This window comes from Leptinotarsa decemlineata, unplaced genomic scaffold, assembly GCF_025532065.1.
Source record: "Leptinotarsa decemlineata unplaced genomic scaffold, Ldec_3_MD MMD2_tig00026328_RagTag_RagTag, whole genome shotgun sequence".
NCBI classification, from domain to species: domain Eukaryota; kingdom Metazoa; phylum Arthropoda; class Insecta; order Coleoptera; family Chrysomelidae; genus Leptinotarsa; species Leptinotarsa decemlineata.
The window spans coordinates 8168442-8183955 of NW_027412688.1; the positions used below are offsets into that span (position 1 = coordinate 8168442).

Consider the following 15514-nt stretch of genomic DNA (forward strand, 5'->3'; position numbering starts at 1 on the left):
TTGAGATTTATCCTTGCTCAATACGTGACCTCGATGTTAAACCTTGAAAGATGTCACATCATATGATCTTCATTTTATCCATTATATCTGCAATACATGACTCTGAACTTGTGCTTTACCTTCAAGATCAACCTTGAGCTATGTGTATGCTATATAACTTCGAACATGAAATTTGAACTTGAGAATTCAAGCTATTCCTAATATGTGACCTTGAGGTTCAACCTTGGAGAGCATCTTACGACCTTGATATATATGCATGTCATATAACCTTGAACATGTAGTGGTGGGGGGAAATACTTTTAACGGGAGTGCGATGTGAATGTTTCACTCAGTTCATATAATTTCATACAAAATGTATATGTGCAACGAATGTGGGAAAAATTTCACACGCAGTGACAACCTGCGTCGTCATCAGCGCGATTCATGTACGTTGATGAATTATGGAGGACCATAAGTGTAGTGTAGAATTGTGAGCTATAGGGTGGATAGTCAAAATCACCATATGGATTACAACACATTCTTCAATGAATTGAAGCAGAAAGTGTTGAAACTACTGGAAGAAGTGTTGGTCATTCATAAAATTGTGAAAGTGAATATGGAGGTGTTTGGGCGCTACAATCTACAAACTAAAGAGTACTGTGATGTTAAAGCATTCAATAGTTCCAATCAAGTTATTGATCAATCGAATGATTTGAATGTGGTATATAACAATTTTGCTGATAGTTTGACTGCCCAAGCGATGGAATTTCAACATCGAGATTCAGGTATATGATCTATTCTAAACATCATCAATTGAGTGTGTCGAAAAATAATCTCTGTTTTCAGGTTGGACAATTGAGAAAATTTTGTATTTGGAGGTGAATGTTAATAAGTTTAGCCCCCTTGGTGGATCTTCTTACATCAAACTTCCCAAATTCATCGAGTCCAAGAAAAGTGTGGTGAATGTTGTGAATCAGGACCATTACTGCTTTGCATGGGCTGTGACTTCAGCTTTATATCCTGCCAGTGCGAGAGTGTGTGAACTTTCGTCATACCCGCACTTTTCAACCGTATTGAATGTAGCAGGTATGGAATTTCCAGTTAAGTTGAAAGATATCCCTAAATTTGAGGTTATGAATAATTGCTCTATCAATGTTTATGGGTTGGAGAACACTTTCAAAAATGGCAAAATCGAATATGAAGTTGTAGGCCCATTACATTATTCAAAATCTAGGCTTAACAGTCACGTGAATCTATTGAATATCACAGACGAATCTGGTAATAGTCATTATTGTTGGATAAAGGATTTATCGAGACTAGTATCATTCCAAATATCTGCACACCACCACAAAAAATATTTTTGTGATGGTTGTTTATTGTACTTTAGCGATGAGCGGGCTTTATTGCGACACCAGTTAAATGATTGTAATCACATATCAACAACAACACCGAACACTAATTTAAGAATTGACAAATTTGGTAAATGTGTACCTGAAAATATTTTGAAATTTGAAAATTTCGAAAAACAATTGAAAGTTCCATTCGTTGTGTATGCTGATTTTGAATCTATTTTGAAACCAGTGCACACAAATGAACCAAATCCTGCACACTCTTTCACAAATAAAACTTATCTTCATGAACCATATGCTTTCTCATATATCATAAAGTGTTCTTTCGATGATTCAATCTCCAAATTTGTATTATACAGAGGTGCTGATGCAGCTAAAGTATTTGTTTCAAACTTGGAGGCTGACGTAACCAATATTTATCACAAATATTTGAAAAATGTGGTTCCGATGAGTCCTTTGACTGCTGAGGAAGAGCATGACTTCAATATTGCCACCACATGTGGGATATGTGGAAATAAATTTGAAGAGGGTGATATTAAAGTACGTGATCATTGCCATCTAACGGGGAAAAAAAGAAATGGAGCTACTCATTCCATTTGTAATCTCAATTTCAAATTGCCCGAATTCATTCCAATCATTTTCCATAATCTCAGCGGGTATGACTGCCACTTATTCATAAAGGAGTTATGTACCGATAAAAATAAAGTTGATGTCATCGCTCAAACTAAAGAGAAATATGTTTCTTTCACGAAACATCTATTCATGGAAAATACATTGTATCGAAATGGTCAAATAAAAAAAAAATATTTGAAATTGAGATTTGTGGACAGCTTCAAATTTTTGGCTGCATCTCTACAAGAGTTGGGTGATAATTTGGATGAAAAACATTTTGTTGAAACTAAAAAATATTTTCCAGAAAATGATAAATTTCAGCTAATGAGGCAGAAAGGTGTTTTTCCTTATAACTTTATCGATTGTCTGGATAAATTGAATTATTCAAGTATACCATCGAAGTTGGACTTTTATGATAAACTGAATGAGAAGCATATTTCTGATGAGGATTATGATAGAGTGAAACAGGTATGGGGCATGTTCAATTGTCGGGATTCAGGTGAATATTCTGACATTTACTTGAAATCTGATGTTCTGTTGTTGTGTGATATTTTTGAAAATTTCAGAAATATGAGTTTGGGTACATACAAATTGGATCCTGCTCATTATTTCACATCTCCAGGTCTATCTTGGGATGCTATGTTGAAGTTTACAGGGGTCGAGTTAGAATTACTAACTGATATCGATATGGTGCATTTTTTCCAAAATGGTATACGTGGCGGTGTTAGCCAATGTTCGGAAAGGAAGCATATTGCAAATAATCAATTTCTTCCGAATTATAATCCCAACGAACCTTCATCCTTCATAATGTATTTGGATGCAACCAATCTATATGGCCATAGTATGTGTCAATCACTACCTGTTGACGGATTCACTTGGTTGACCGCCGATGAAATAAGTCAGCTAGATATCAATAGCATCCCAGATGATGGCTGTCAAGGATACATTCTTGAAGTAGATGTGCACTATCCTATAGAATTGCACGATTTACATTCAGATTTGCCATTTTTGGTGGAGAGCATTATACCACCTGGTTCAAAGTCTAAAATACCCAAACTCATACCAAATTTGAATGATAAAAAAAAATATATTGTTCACTATAGAAATTTGAAACAGGCGGTTCGTAATGGTTTGATGGTGATGAGAACTCATAGAATTCTCAGATTCAATCAATCACCATGGTTGAAGAAATATATTGATTTGAATACAACCCTAAGAAATAATGCCAAGAATAAGTTTGAGAAGAACTATTTCAAACTAAACGTGAATTCCATATATGGTAAAACAATGGAGAATGTTAATAATAGAAGAGACATTCGCATTGTTACACATTGGGAATCTATAAGAAGAGGTATGGGTGCCAACGCTCTTATAGCTCGTCCCAATTTCAAAACATTATCTATATTTTCGGAAGACTTTGTCGCCATTCATATGGGTAGAGTTAAGGTTTGCTACAATAAACCATTATATCTGGGATTTTGCATATTGGATATGTCGAAAACTGTTATCTACGACTTTTTCTATGACGTCATCAAAAAGCATTACGGATCTCAAGCTTCTCTTCTATATACCGATACGGATTCTTTGATATTGAAAATAATGACTGATAATTTCTATGATTTCATGAGTGAGAACATTGATAAATTTGACACTTCCAACTATGTGATGAATAATAAATTCAATGTGCCAGTAACGAAATCGATACTTGGAAAGATGAAGGATGAACTCCCGAGTGATCCCATCATTAGTTTCCACGGCACAGGTGCCAAAGCTTATCACGTTCAAAGTGTATCAGATGAAATAAAGAAGGCAAAAGGTATCAAAAAATCCGTTATAAGAAATCAAATATCAGTTGATGATTACATAAAGATTGTTGAAACAGGTGGTACAATATTGCGAAAGATGAATATATTTCGAAGTGATTTACATGAAGTATATACATTGATGTGCAATAAAGTTGCTCTATCACATAAGGATGATAAAAGGTTCATAATACCTAATACCACCAAGACATTACCTTGGGGACATAACGACATTGAGTTTTATCAAACATGCCCCAATCAGAATTTCAGAATTTTTTTGGAAGTGTTGAAAGATGAAAGCAATGTCGGCAATGGAAAATTAGATCTACTCATTAAATTATTGGAAGAGCAATTGACTAATTGAATATTAAAAATATATATACCCATTTTTGTAATGTTCAACAATAATTGGAAAATTCATACCAATTGAATATAGTTAATGAATGTTATCGTTCTCTCCCACTTCACCCCCACCACAACCCCCACACAGTGCACAACTGATGGTGGGGTTATAGAGAGGGAAGTGGGTGGAGCTTATCCTTTTAAAATGCGAGAGGAGGCCAGAGTAAATCATTCGCTTGCAGTAGTCCTTCGAGTGAACTTACCTCCAGTGCCCAGTCGAGCCAACCTGCTTCCAGTGGAATTTTTTTCGATTCAATGTAAGTTCATAATTTCAATAACTATATATATATTGTATTGACTTATATTTTATTTTTTTCAGAAGCATGTCTTTCTTACGAGCTGCCCTGATGGATGGAACCATTCGTACTGAAGCCCAAGAGAGGGAGATCATGCGCAGGAAGGGGTTAATGGCTGGAACCCCGCTATCTGAAGCCCAGCTAGATGAAGCCATGCGCAGGAGGGTGGTTGTCCATCAGGACGTGGTGATCCAGCCACCTAGGACCCAGATGGCAACGATGGCTCCGACGACTTCCAATGTCAAGTCCCTCTTTCGTGATTTCAACCCAGACCAGGAAGCGGAATCAATGATGGACCTATCCATCGAGGCGGTACCGTCGTCTCAGAGTTTGGAAGGGTTGTTGGAGACGTTGAATCCAAACTTGGAGGAACCACTGCCAGATCTTCTAGATCTATCGGATGTGGAAGATGTGATGTTGGCACAGCTACCTGGTGTGTTATCCCAGATCGACTCCGAGGATGAGTTTGAAAACCCGAAGAAGCGGATACGGGCCAACAACAAGGTGGTGAAGTCTGAAGAGCGGAGTTCCAAGAAGACGAAACCACCATCCGCGAAGTCGAAGTCGAAGCCATCAATCCGGAGGAAGGGCGATAAACTGAGCGTCTTCAGAAAAAGGTGTGAAAGAAACACGGCCATTAGAGCTTGGCCGGAAGCAACCCGTTCTTCGGAAATATCTAAAGCTGGACCATCCTCCCTTGTAGCACCCGTCCACCAGGTGCAAGTGGTTGTAGATGTCCATCGGGAAGCTAGTCCGTCTCCTTTACATCAGGATGGGAGATCAACCTCACCAGCCCTCCCTGAGGAAAACATTCCTTCGCCCACACGAGAGGTCGCTGCGGAAGTTCCTCTGTCACAGAGCACATGTGAGGACCGGAAAGTTGTTAATTCTTTCTCATACATGCGATCTGTGATGGATGAATTGAGCAAGAAGCGACAGCGTCGAGGTGAGTGCGATTCCCGCCGCCGAGCCATGAGTGCAAAAATTGAAGGCATTCAGGCTCAGAAGCGGGAATTAGATAAGCAGCTGTCTCGCATTGAAGCGGATCTTCGCAAAGAAGATCAACTTGAAGGCGAGCTAGTGGCTTACATTGAGAAGTACGAGCCTCGGGTGCGGCGATGGAAGGACATGATTGCCGGCTTACCGATGGATTTGTAAATATATGTATATATGTAGTGCATGTTAATTTTAAGATATATTTAAGTTGTTTATAAAATATTTTTTGCATGTTAATTTTAAGGTTGTAATTTTTTTCATGATGAAATTAAATAAAAAATAAACAAGGAATTGAAAGGAGTGCATATACTTTGGTTGTTGCACACAGAATACTGCGAGGTTGGGGCAGTATTTATTCCTTTAATCTAGTCATGTTCTAGCCATATTTAGCATGTAGAAATTAACCACAGAAATAGTACAATCTATGTTAGTATTTATTTGCAATATGAGTTAGTGCAAAATAAGATCTAGGAGAAATAAACTTTGTATGGTAAAACTAATGAGTTTGATTAATAATAAAGAAGCTAAAAACCTTGCCCCATCCCTCAGCATCATTCAATTCGAATGTGACGTTTCCACATATAAATAATGAAAGAAATTATTCATTAGAGTAGTTCAACAAATAGACGTTACATCATTAGTCATTAGCTCACACAAGTTGCGACTTCTGATGGTTGTCGTTTATAAGGGTGTGGCAGCTGGCTAATGAAAAAAAAAACAGGAAAGAATAGATGAATAATGGAAGTAACTATCATTTAGTGTGTTCAAATAAGTAGATGTGAATATAAATGATTGCATACAGTTGGTTAGGTTAGGTCAGTTTAGGTGAAATTTTTCTCCTGAGCGGATTGCAAAAAGAACCAATTGATGATGATCTATAGAGAAAATAGTGTATTTTATTTCATATATATGTGATGTTTTACTTAATATATACATGTGATGTACGATATCTGGGAATAAACTACATATTCTCAACTCCTAAGGTATTGTTAACTGTGCGGTTGACCCGCGGCCTTGGCCGCGGACCCGCGGTTTTATCGGCGGGCTATCCGCGGATCCGTGGCCGTGACCGCAAATTCGCGAATCCGCAGAATAATTTCAACGGCGATCGCGAATTAATTCAATTGGCGGGTCGAAAAATTTTCTAAGCGGAGCGGAGCGAAGCGGAGCGAAGCTGACCACATCTGTTTTTTCATTTTCATCCCTCATATTATGATTCATTTAACAAATACTTCTACTCCCTCCATCACCCCCTCCATCACCCCCTCCACTCTCCCTCCTTCTACAAATCATATATAAAAGGTTGCATTCTCAATAACTCATATAGACTTGTTCACTCATCATGAATCGAGTAACTCCAATTGTGCAGGAAGCTGATTCCTCAAGTGAGCCTCATGTCGATTCTCCCGAGAGTTCGTCCTATGGAGATATCCAAGTGCAAGATATCACTTCAACGTGTCCGGACGACTTCGATGGGTATTCAGATACCACCATTGATTTGAATGAGGAACGACGTTATTTCGAATATGAAGCTGATGAGTATGGCCAATTTGATGACCCAATGGATCCAGATGCCGACTTTGGGGTGATGAACGAGTTTTTTCTGATAGTTCGGGAAGAATCACCCAGCCCCGACATTATGGAGCCGTATTTGGATGATCAAGTCGGAGAACAAAATCAATTCGATGACCCCCTCGAGATACCCGACTCTCCGGATCCTGACATAATCATTATAGATGACGATTAAAATGGTTGGGTTAGGTTAGTTTTCTCGGAGTGCACATAATCTGGTTGGTGCACACGGAATACTGGGTGGTTTGGGGCAGTGTTCAACCTAACCCAATATTTTTTTTAAAGCTAATTACCCATATGTATCACTCATATCTGATAGAAAAAAATAGAGAAGTCCAATACATTCAACGAATCATTGGAAGATATATTCGAAATCAACTAGTAACAGTTTGGATATCTAACCATACACTTCAGTTCATCCACTATTTGTGTCAATAATTTTTTTTTGAGAAGGATTTGATTTTTTTCCATCAAAAGGTTTAGTGTTAAACAAAAAAAAACAACAACAATAAAAAATATATAATATTTATTAAAACAAATCATTGTGAGGGTACATGGTTACAAATTATGCAAACATCCAATCGACGAAAGTTCGTCAGTGGCCTGTCACAAGCTTCGCAAAAAGTTTGCGTCATCCCCATCATCGAAATAGTGTAATGGATATCAATATGTTGATACTCACCCCCATTATTATTTCGATGGGAATAAAACCTAAAACAGCACCAACATAACATGTAGATGGTATCATCAATGGTTCGTATACGAACATGAGAGTCCGTAACACAATATAAATCTAAATTATTTTCCACCGTATCACTGACATTCAACCAACGACTTCCTATAATGATGTTCCCATTGTCAGTCGCCGGGTCATCGTCGATACCCTCATCTACCATGGCTACACCGTCTTCTTCTACATCGATACCCTCATCTACCATGGCTACACCGTCTTCTTCTACGTCGATGTCATCTACGATGTCGATTATGTAATCCCCTCCTTCGACGATATCATCCTCTTCTTCAATAACGTCGATGGGAAGTTCATCCTCTTCATCAATAATGTCGTTGGGGGGAAGTTCATCATCTTCATCAGAAAACCGATTATTTTCGTCTTCGAGAGACAATCTCATCAAAACTTCATTGATTTTTTTAGCGTTCATTTTTTTTTATTTTTCGATAAGTTTCGTCAAAGGTACTACTAGCACTAGTGAATAGTAATTGGAGTTTAGAGTTGCGAGTCGATTTTTATATGTTTTTTTTTCTTGTAGAGGTGGTAACCCCACCACTACAGAAGTGGATTGATATTATGTGAAAATGTTGGTGATTTCTATCCCGATGAGAACATTCACTTCCGGGATTGTTGGTGTTTGAACAGTGAAGATCAGGTGAAAAGACGAGAAATATATGGTAACGCTATTCGGACATATATTCCATTGGTTACAGTGCCACCCATCACAGCTAATGTCAATATTCAATACATGTGAAATTATATGTTGAATAAATAAATTGCTTTAATATTCAATAATAAAAATTCAATTTCATCATATTGTCTTTATTTTTCCATTTACTACAATAATATTTCAATTAAACTAATGAACTTTCATCGATCCAAGAGTTATGATCTCCAGAGAATCCCAACCACTTCACAAATAGGCGACGTCCTTTCCTTTTCAAAACTCGCTCAACCAAATATGTATTGGGATCTCTCGCTTTATTCAATTCCATTTTATAAAAGCAACCTTTTATCGGATCTCCATTCACATCTTCTAGCTCATAAGTTATAGGCTCTGTACTATTAATTTTCACAACTTTAAAAAGTTCAGTAGTGAAATTTGCTGTATAACCTTTGGCGAATGCATTTTTAAACTTACTGATTCGCACCATATCTCCAATTTTGAATTCTTTTTTTTCACGTTTTCCATGCTGCTTCTTTGATCTTGCATAAACTGTCATTTTTGTGGATGGTTTTACGTCTACGGGCTTCATACCAATGGTACGATGAACTTTGTTGTTATATTGACTGGTAATTTTAGGAAGAATATTCAACCAACTGTAATGGCCTTGAAGTGAAAATTGTCTATAAAGCCAACTTTTCAACGTCCTGATGACTCTTTCCGCAATTGCAGCCTTTTTTGTGCTGAATGTTGAGTAATGATTAATACGGTGCTCTCTCATTAGCGATGAAAATTTTGAATTATAAAACTCGGTACCGTGATCAGATTGTAAGTTCCTTGGGACATGCTTCGCATCTTTCAACACACTCGCCATAGCTGCAGTAACTGAATCAGCTGTTTTATTTCTCAGTGGTCTTGACCATACATACTTTGAATAACAGTTGATAACTATGAGGATGTACCTATAACCATTATTTTCTTTAGCATATGGTTGCATTTCCATCAGATCCATCTGCCACAAGTCATAAAATCCCTTTATTATTGTCTTTCGACGGGGAAAATTTCGACGCGCCGGCTTATGTATTTCCTTCACAACCTGCCATTTTGCATCACTCATATTAGTGCTATATGACTTCTTCGAAGTGATGAAGTCGAGAATTCAGTTCGCTACTGTTCACGTGCAGGTTTAACAACTGACTGTTCAACTTCAATAACTCGCTCAGTAAAAGTATCAACCAACTCGGTTACAACACCAATTCGCTTTTCCATATTAGTCAATCGATCAGCTAATGCTGAAGTGATGAGTGCATTTTTGTCAATGATGATTCGCAGTTCGGTATTTTTTGAATCAATGTTTTTTTTGACGTATCGTAGCGCTGGCGCAATGAATTCTTCGAAATAGTTCAGGGTTGATTCCTTGGTTTCTTTAATATGATTATCAACGTATCTTTTAGTTACAGAGTCTTCACCGTCTACAGGTTCACCAATATTCTGCAATCGCTTATTCTGAATGTCATAATCACCATGTGGTGTAAGAATGAATCCAACACCCGATCTTCCAACAAGTGGTTTACCAACACCACCCCTTCTACGCCCAAATTTATCAATTGTGGTATGCATAGTTAGATCATCTGTGAGTAACTGAGTCAGCTTCATACATTGTGTTCATTATATTACGCTCAATAGACTAATCCTTCTTCACGTAATTCCTCAATTATGGCCAATATTTCATTATCGTGCCCGGTATGTCCAGCCATTCGTGAACTCCAAAGCAATTGAAGGCGATCAACCAATTCTTCGAGTTTATTCCAATAAACATAATCTATATGCTTATTTCTGATATATTTTTTTTGAGTGGGTATTTTGATTATACCGGTACCTTCTCTACTGGGATTCTGCAGTGGGTTTCCATTAGATAATAGTGGTACGATTATTTCTCGATATTTCTTCCAATTATTTGATAGTAGACCCTGTTTTCTTTCATTGTATTTATATGCTGCCTTCGTTAATTTGAGTATATCACCATAAGTGGTCATATCGGAAGAGGGGATATTTCCCGATGGTACTTTCATGAATATCAATTTATATAGTTTTGGGGTACCCTGATAAGTGGCAATAGTTTTACCATTTTTCTTGAACACAATTTTCTCATCGATGAACTCCACATCAGCTACACCCATTTGTAAATTTCCCGTTTCAGTGTTCATGTGTACTCCAAAGACGGTATCGTATGAGGGATTTCCTGATATTAACTTTTGTATGTGCTTTTGTACCTCATCACCATTATCAAGCACATTAGATGATTCTAAATCTGAAGTTGTCGATGAAGAAGCTTGAAGATCCTTCGAAAAAGCCTCTTCAAATTTCGTTTTTAGCTCACTTTTGATTATATTTTTGGCGGTGAGTGGTGTAGCACTCTTTGTTGTCTGCATTACCTGATTTATTTGAGATGCTCCTCCAGTATTGGCAGATATTGCTTTCAAAGGTGTTATTATTGGCTCATAGATTCTTTCGAGTGCTGATTGATCACCTAAGCGACTATTCTTGATATAATTGAATTTCTTCCGAACGGCATCTGTTGCTTCAATTAACTTTCTTTTCAAACACATTTCATCATCATTTTTCCCTCCATAATGTATTCACTTCAAGAATGTGTACAATGAAGCGTCGTCCACACTATCTAGCACTCGAATGATTCAATTGTTTCAAGAACGTCAAGGATATATGAAAGCATCAAATCCTTTTCGATAACGTCCATCTTGCACTTCTCGATCCTTATCAATTACTAAAAATCCATATTTATCCACCCAACATCTCGCACACATATCTTTAAATTGCTTGTATGTCACATCTGGTGACACGTGGTCAGAAAAAATATGATTGAGATTCATATCATCTTGTTTGAACATTACGATAAAATTTGCATTATCTCGTATCAATTGTTTCGGAACTCGTGAATATGTTTGGGCTAAATAGAAACAATCCACATTTTTATGACGACCCATACTGAAATATGATCGTATAACATCCTGTTTCTCGCACATAACATCATCAAAAATGAATATCGAATCAGGTTTGGCGTCTGAAGGCTCTACTATTTCACCTGCATTATTGGCAAAAGTGTAAAAACCCAACCCTTCGATTGGAGATAATACTTCACGTAAATACTCGTATTTGGGTTGATAAAGGGACTTTGAATAAAGATAAACATTTGCAAATCGTAATCCTAGAGGGTGAGTCAGTAGAGAAATCATAACATTTGTCTTGCCGCAATTGGAAGGTCCGATAATCAGACCGCGAATGGATAGTGGAAGTAAGGATCCATGACGCTGTTTCACACCGCTTTCCGATCCACCACCCACTTTTTCATCGAAATTATCGATGGAAAATTGGAGCTTCTGCTTCAGTATGCGCATTGTATGACAGTTGGAGACTATATAAGCAGGTCTCTATATCGATTCCTTTATTTAAATGGGGGTTATGAGCCGATGTAGATCTCCTGAGTGGCATTCAAATAAAGCTGGTAGGGGATTGGTCAATTCCCTCATCAATAATCTACCTTTCGAATTACACTTACCTGGCTATCAGTATTGCGGCCCTGGCACCAAATTGCAGAAAAGATTGGCGAGAGGTGATCCGGGTGTCAATCAACTGGATTCTGAATGTCGAAAACACGATATTGCATATTCACAAAATCCTAACAATCTTTCAGCTAGACACAGAGCAGATCAGGAGCTTGCAGAAAGTGCTTGGAATCGATTCAAGGCAAAAGACGCATCTATTGGAGAGAAAGGAGCCGCTTGGCTGATTACGAATATAATGAAGGGGAAACGGCGATTTGGTATGGGTTGCGAGTCACCATCCAAACAGTCACGGATACAGAAAAAAAAAGGTCCTACCAAGAAAAAAAAATCAAAAAAACTATTGAAAGACTCTAAGGTGATAGCTTTTGGTTCTGGAATCGTTAAGAAAGTGCGTGATGTTCTACACAAAGCGGGCGGAAGTGAATTTGTTGTCAAAAATTCTAAAAGAGCAGCTGAAATTGCACTGAAAGCAGCACGCAAATATACGCGGGCTGCGGGTGGGAAAAAGAAAATTCGCACACCGCGAATCATACCAATTCCTAAAATTGGTGGAATACTACCACTCATTCCAATTTTTGCTGGTTTATCGGCGCTAGGTAGTTTAGCCGGTGCTACAGCTGGCATAACAAAAGCAGTACAAGCAGCGAAAGCGAGTAGGGAGCAATTGAGTGAGGCAAATCGACATAATAAAAACATGGAGGCAATCGCTCTAGGTAAACGAGGAAGCGGTATCTACTTGAAGCCTTACCGTAAAGGATTAGGGGTCTATTTGAAACCTCAAATTTCAAAAAACTCATAGATTTGCTACCTCAAAGAGCTCTCTCCAACATCGACCTCAACTATCATGCTGAGAAAATGATGATTCCATATTTTCGGGGGGTATATATGCGTGACGATTTGCCAAAATCGGGACCACTCCGATATGAATCTGCCATAGTAAATTTGGATAGTCGACATGGTCAAGGGACACATTGGGTAGCATACAGAAAATGTGACACTTCAGTGAAATATTTTGATAGTTTCGGTGATTTACCCCCTCCAAAAGAATTGATTCACTATTTTTATAGGGGTTCAAATCCTATCAATATTATCACATATAACTATGAGCGTAAACAACAATTCAACACAGTATGGTGTGGTCATTTGTGTTTGGAATTTCTACAGAGCAAGACATGGAGATAACACCAGCGCAGGATAGGGAAAGTATCAAGAGGATGAGTCATTCATTGATCGCATATTCCAGAGTACGCACTTTACGAAAAATGAGTAAAGAACAACTCGCTGATATGCCGAAAGAGGTGTTGATTGGGTGTGCATCGCATGAAATTGCATCTGTATGGGATAAGTTACCACAAAATCTACAAAATGATATTGATGTCTTGAAGTATCAGTACTGCGAAGACCATCAGAATAATTCCAGCGGTAGCAGCAATAATTCCGATGTGAATGATGGACCACCTACAAGAAAAATTTTCTGTTGTTATTGTAAAGTGAATGATGTGAATGTAGTCACACATAATGGGATGGATCATCTGGACAGACCACCTAAAAAACGACGATTACTCCACAATTTCTGCTGTCAGCAATAAAAAGACATGAGTCAATGAAAATTCATCAGTCATGTCACGCACGTTTTCATTGTCGGGGCACTCTAGCGAGTTGAGCGCCAACTTCTACCCACCCATCGAATTGGATAGTGGCGCTAATTATGGTCTGGGCTTACACGGTTTCTATTCCTACAACTCCATATTCAATGTGGATGTGAAAAATAATGTTATCGCCTATTCTAAAGAAGCTAACTCACCTCCTATCATTATAAAAATTCCACCTGGAGCATATGAAATTGATGAAATCAATAAGGTGATTCAAAAATTCATCAAATCCAAAGAAATGCAATTGGAGAATGGAGCTGAGGAGAATATCGATGGAGTATTTCTCCTACACGCAAACAACAACACTCTGAAATGTGAAATGAGGTCGAAATATTACATCCATCTCAAACATGAAAACACTATTGCCGAACTTTTAGGGTTCGAAGCCGATGTGTTTGGCATCGATGAAACTCATGAATCAACATTGCCCGTAAATATCAATAAGGTGAGAATTATTCGTGTGGATTGTAATGTCACAGCTGGAGCATATTCAAATGGTGATGAAATCCATAGCATCTTTGAATTTGATATTGATGTAGAGCCCGGTTACAAACTCACCAAGGAACCGCAAAATATTATTTATATGCCAATACAGCCTGGCGGTCGTAAGTACCTCGACAATATCACTTTACGCATATTGGATGATAATGGTAATCTAATCAATTTCAATGGTGAAAAAATAATAGTTAAATTGGAATTGATTAGGCTATAACGATCATCATTTCTCATATGTTGATTCACAACATCGACGACCGTCATAAGTGTATCACAAAAATGAGTGGAGCAAGCATCGACAAGTTTGGTCGCAGAAGTAAGGCAGTTTCAAATAATGTTTTGCGAGGAAAACCTGGAGTTGGTTTTAAATTGACTTCCGATGGAAACTTTGATATGGAAAATAAACGATTGAAAAATATAGCCGAGCCTAAAGAGAGTACGGATTGTGTTAATCGGGAATATGTTGGTTTTTACATCTCGAAGATCAGAGGAGAATTAGATTCTGATATTGATGAAATCAATTTGAGATTAGATGGAGTAGAAAAATATTCCGCATCAGTCAGGGAAGATCTCATTACGCTTGGGCTGAAATTAGTGGAAATTGTAAAAAAATGTGAACATATGGAAAAGGATATCAAATCGATGCAATCTGATATAATAAAACAACCCTCGATAAGCATTCAAACAATTGAGCAAAAAAGATGGTGAGCGATGATAATCTGTGAAAAAATCAGTATAAAGCAGGAGTTGACTAAATCTCAACTCATTATTTATCATTTCCTAACGCTGAGCAGATGTCAATAATTGATAAAGCTATAGATTTCACCATAATTGTTTCTAAAAAATGGGGTTATGCTTCAATATCCAGCGATTGCAGCAGCGGCAGCAGTTGAATCAGCGTAATGCATTTGGTGGAGACTATAATCATGTACATTTAAAGAAGAAAAAATCTAAAAGTCGATTCATTCCACGTATGCCCGCCGAACGATCAAGATATAGGCTGAGCGCTAGTAGTTTAAACTTCCTCAAATCTATTGGCTTGAAGGTGCGATATAAAAAATAGTAATAACATGGCGACCATTACCACAAGCGATAAACTGGAGGTGTTCGAAGAGCCCCTGTTCGACCATTCCCTCATTAGCCTTCATGAGCATACATATAAGCCGTATGGTTCACCATATTACAAAAATTCAGATGAAATAAGAATTCCAATCAATTTTCAAGATCTTATACTCGATATCGCAGATAGTTACATATATATCGAGGGAAAGTTCACACCATCTGATGTCACGAAGCAGTGCTACCTATCTAATAACGCCCTCGCCTTCCTCTTCGACGAAATTCGCTATGAAATGGGTGGAGAGCAAGTGGCCGTTGTTCG

The 15514-nt window shown here is 37.8% G+C and overlaps 1 protein-coding gene across 2 annotated transcripts; it reads left to right on the plus strand.

The window, feature by feature from the left end:
• Window positions 1-464: 464 nt before the first annotated feature.
• Window positions 465-4670, plus strand: LOC141485399 (uncharacterized). 2 transcript variants are annotated; one of them, XM_074181991.1, is made up of 4 exons: window positions 465-764; window positions 826-1065; window positions 4327-4401; window positions 4464-4670. In XM_074181991.1, coding segments are annotated over exons 1-4 (579 nt in total). In that variant the 5' UTR covers window positions 465-502; the 3' UTR covers window positions 4466-4670. The 2 variants fall into 2 exon arrangements, with proteins under 2 accessions (XP_074038092.1, XP_074038091.1); XM_074181990.1 differs by lacking the exons at window positions 4327-4401; window positions 4464-4670 and having other exon boundaries at window positions 826-4309.
• The last annotated feature ends 10844 nt before the right edge of the window (window positions 4671-15514 follow it).

Coding starts and splice junctions, on each gene's coding strand:
- LOC141485399 (XM_074181990.1), top strand. CDS start 503: ATGGATTACAACACATTCTTCAATGAATTGAAGCAGAAAGTGTTGAAA. Junction 765..825: donor ATTTCAACATCGAGATTCAG/GTATATGATCTA, acceptor CTCTGTTTTCAG/GTTGGACAATTGAGAAAATT.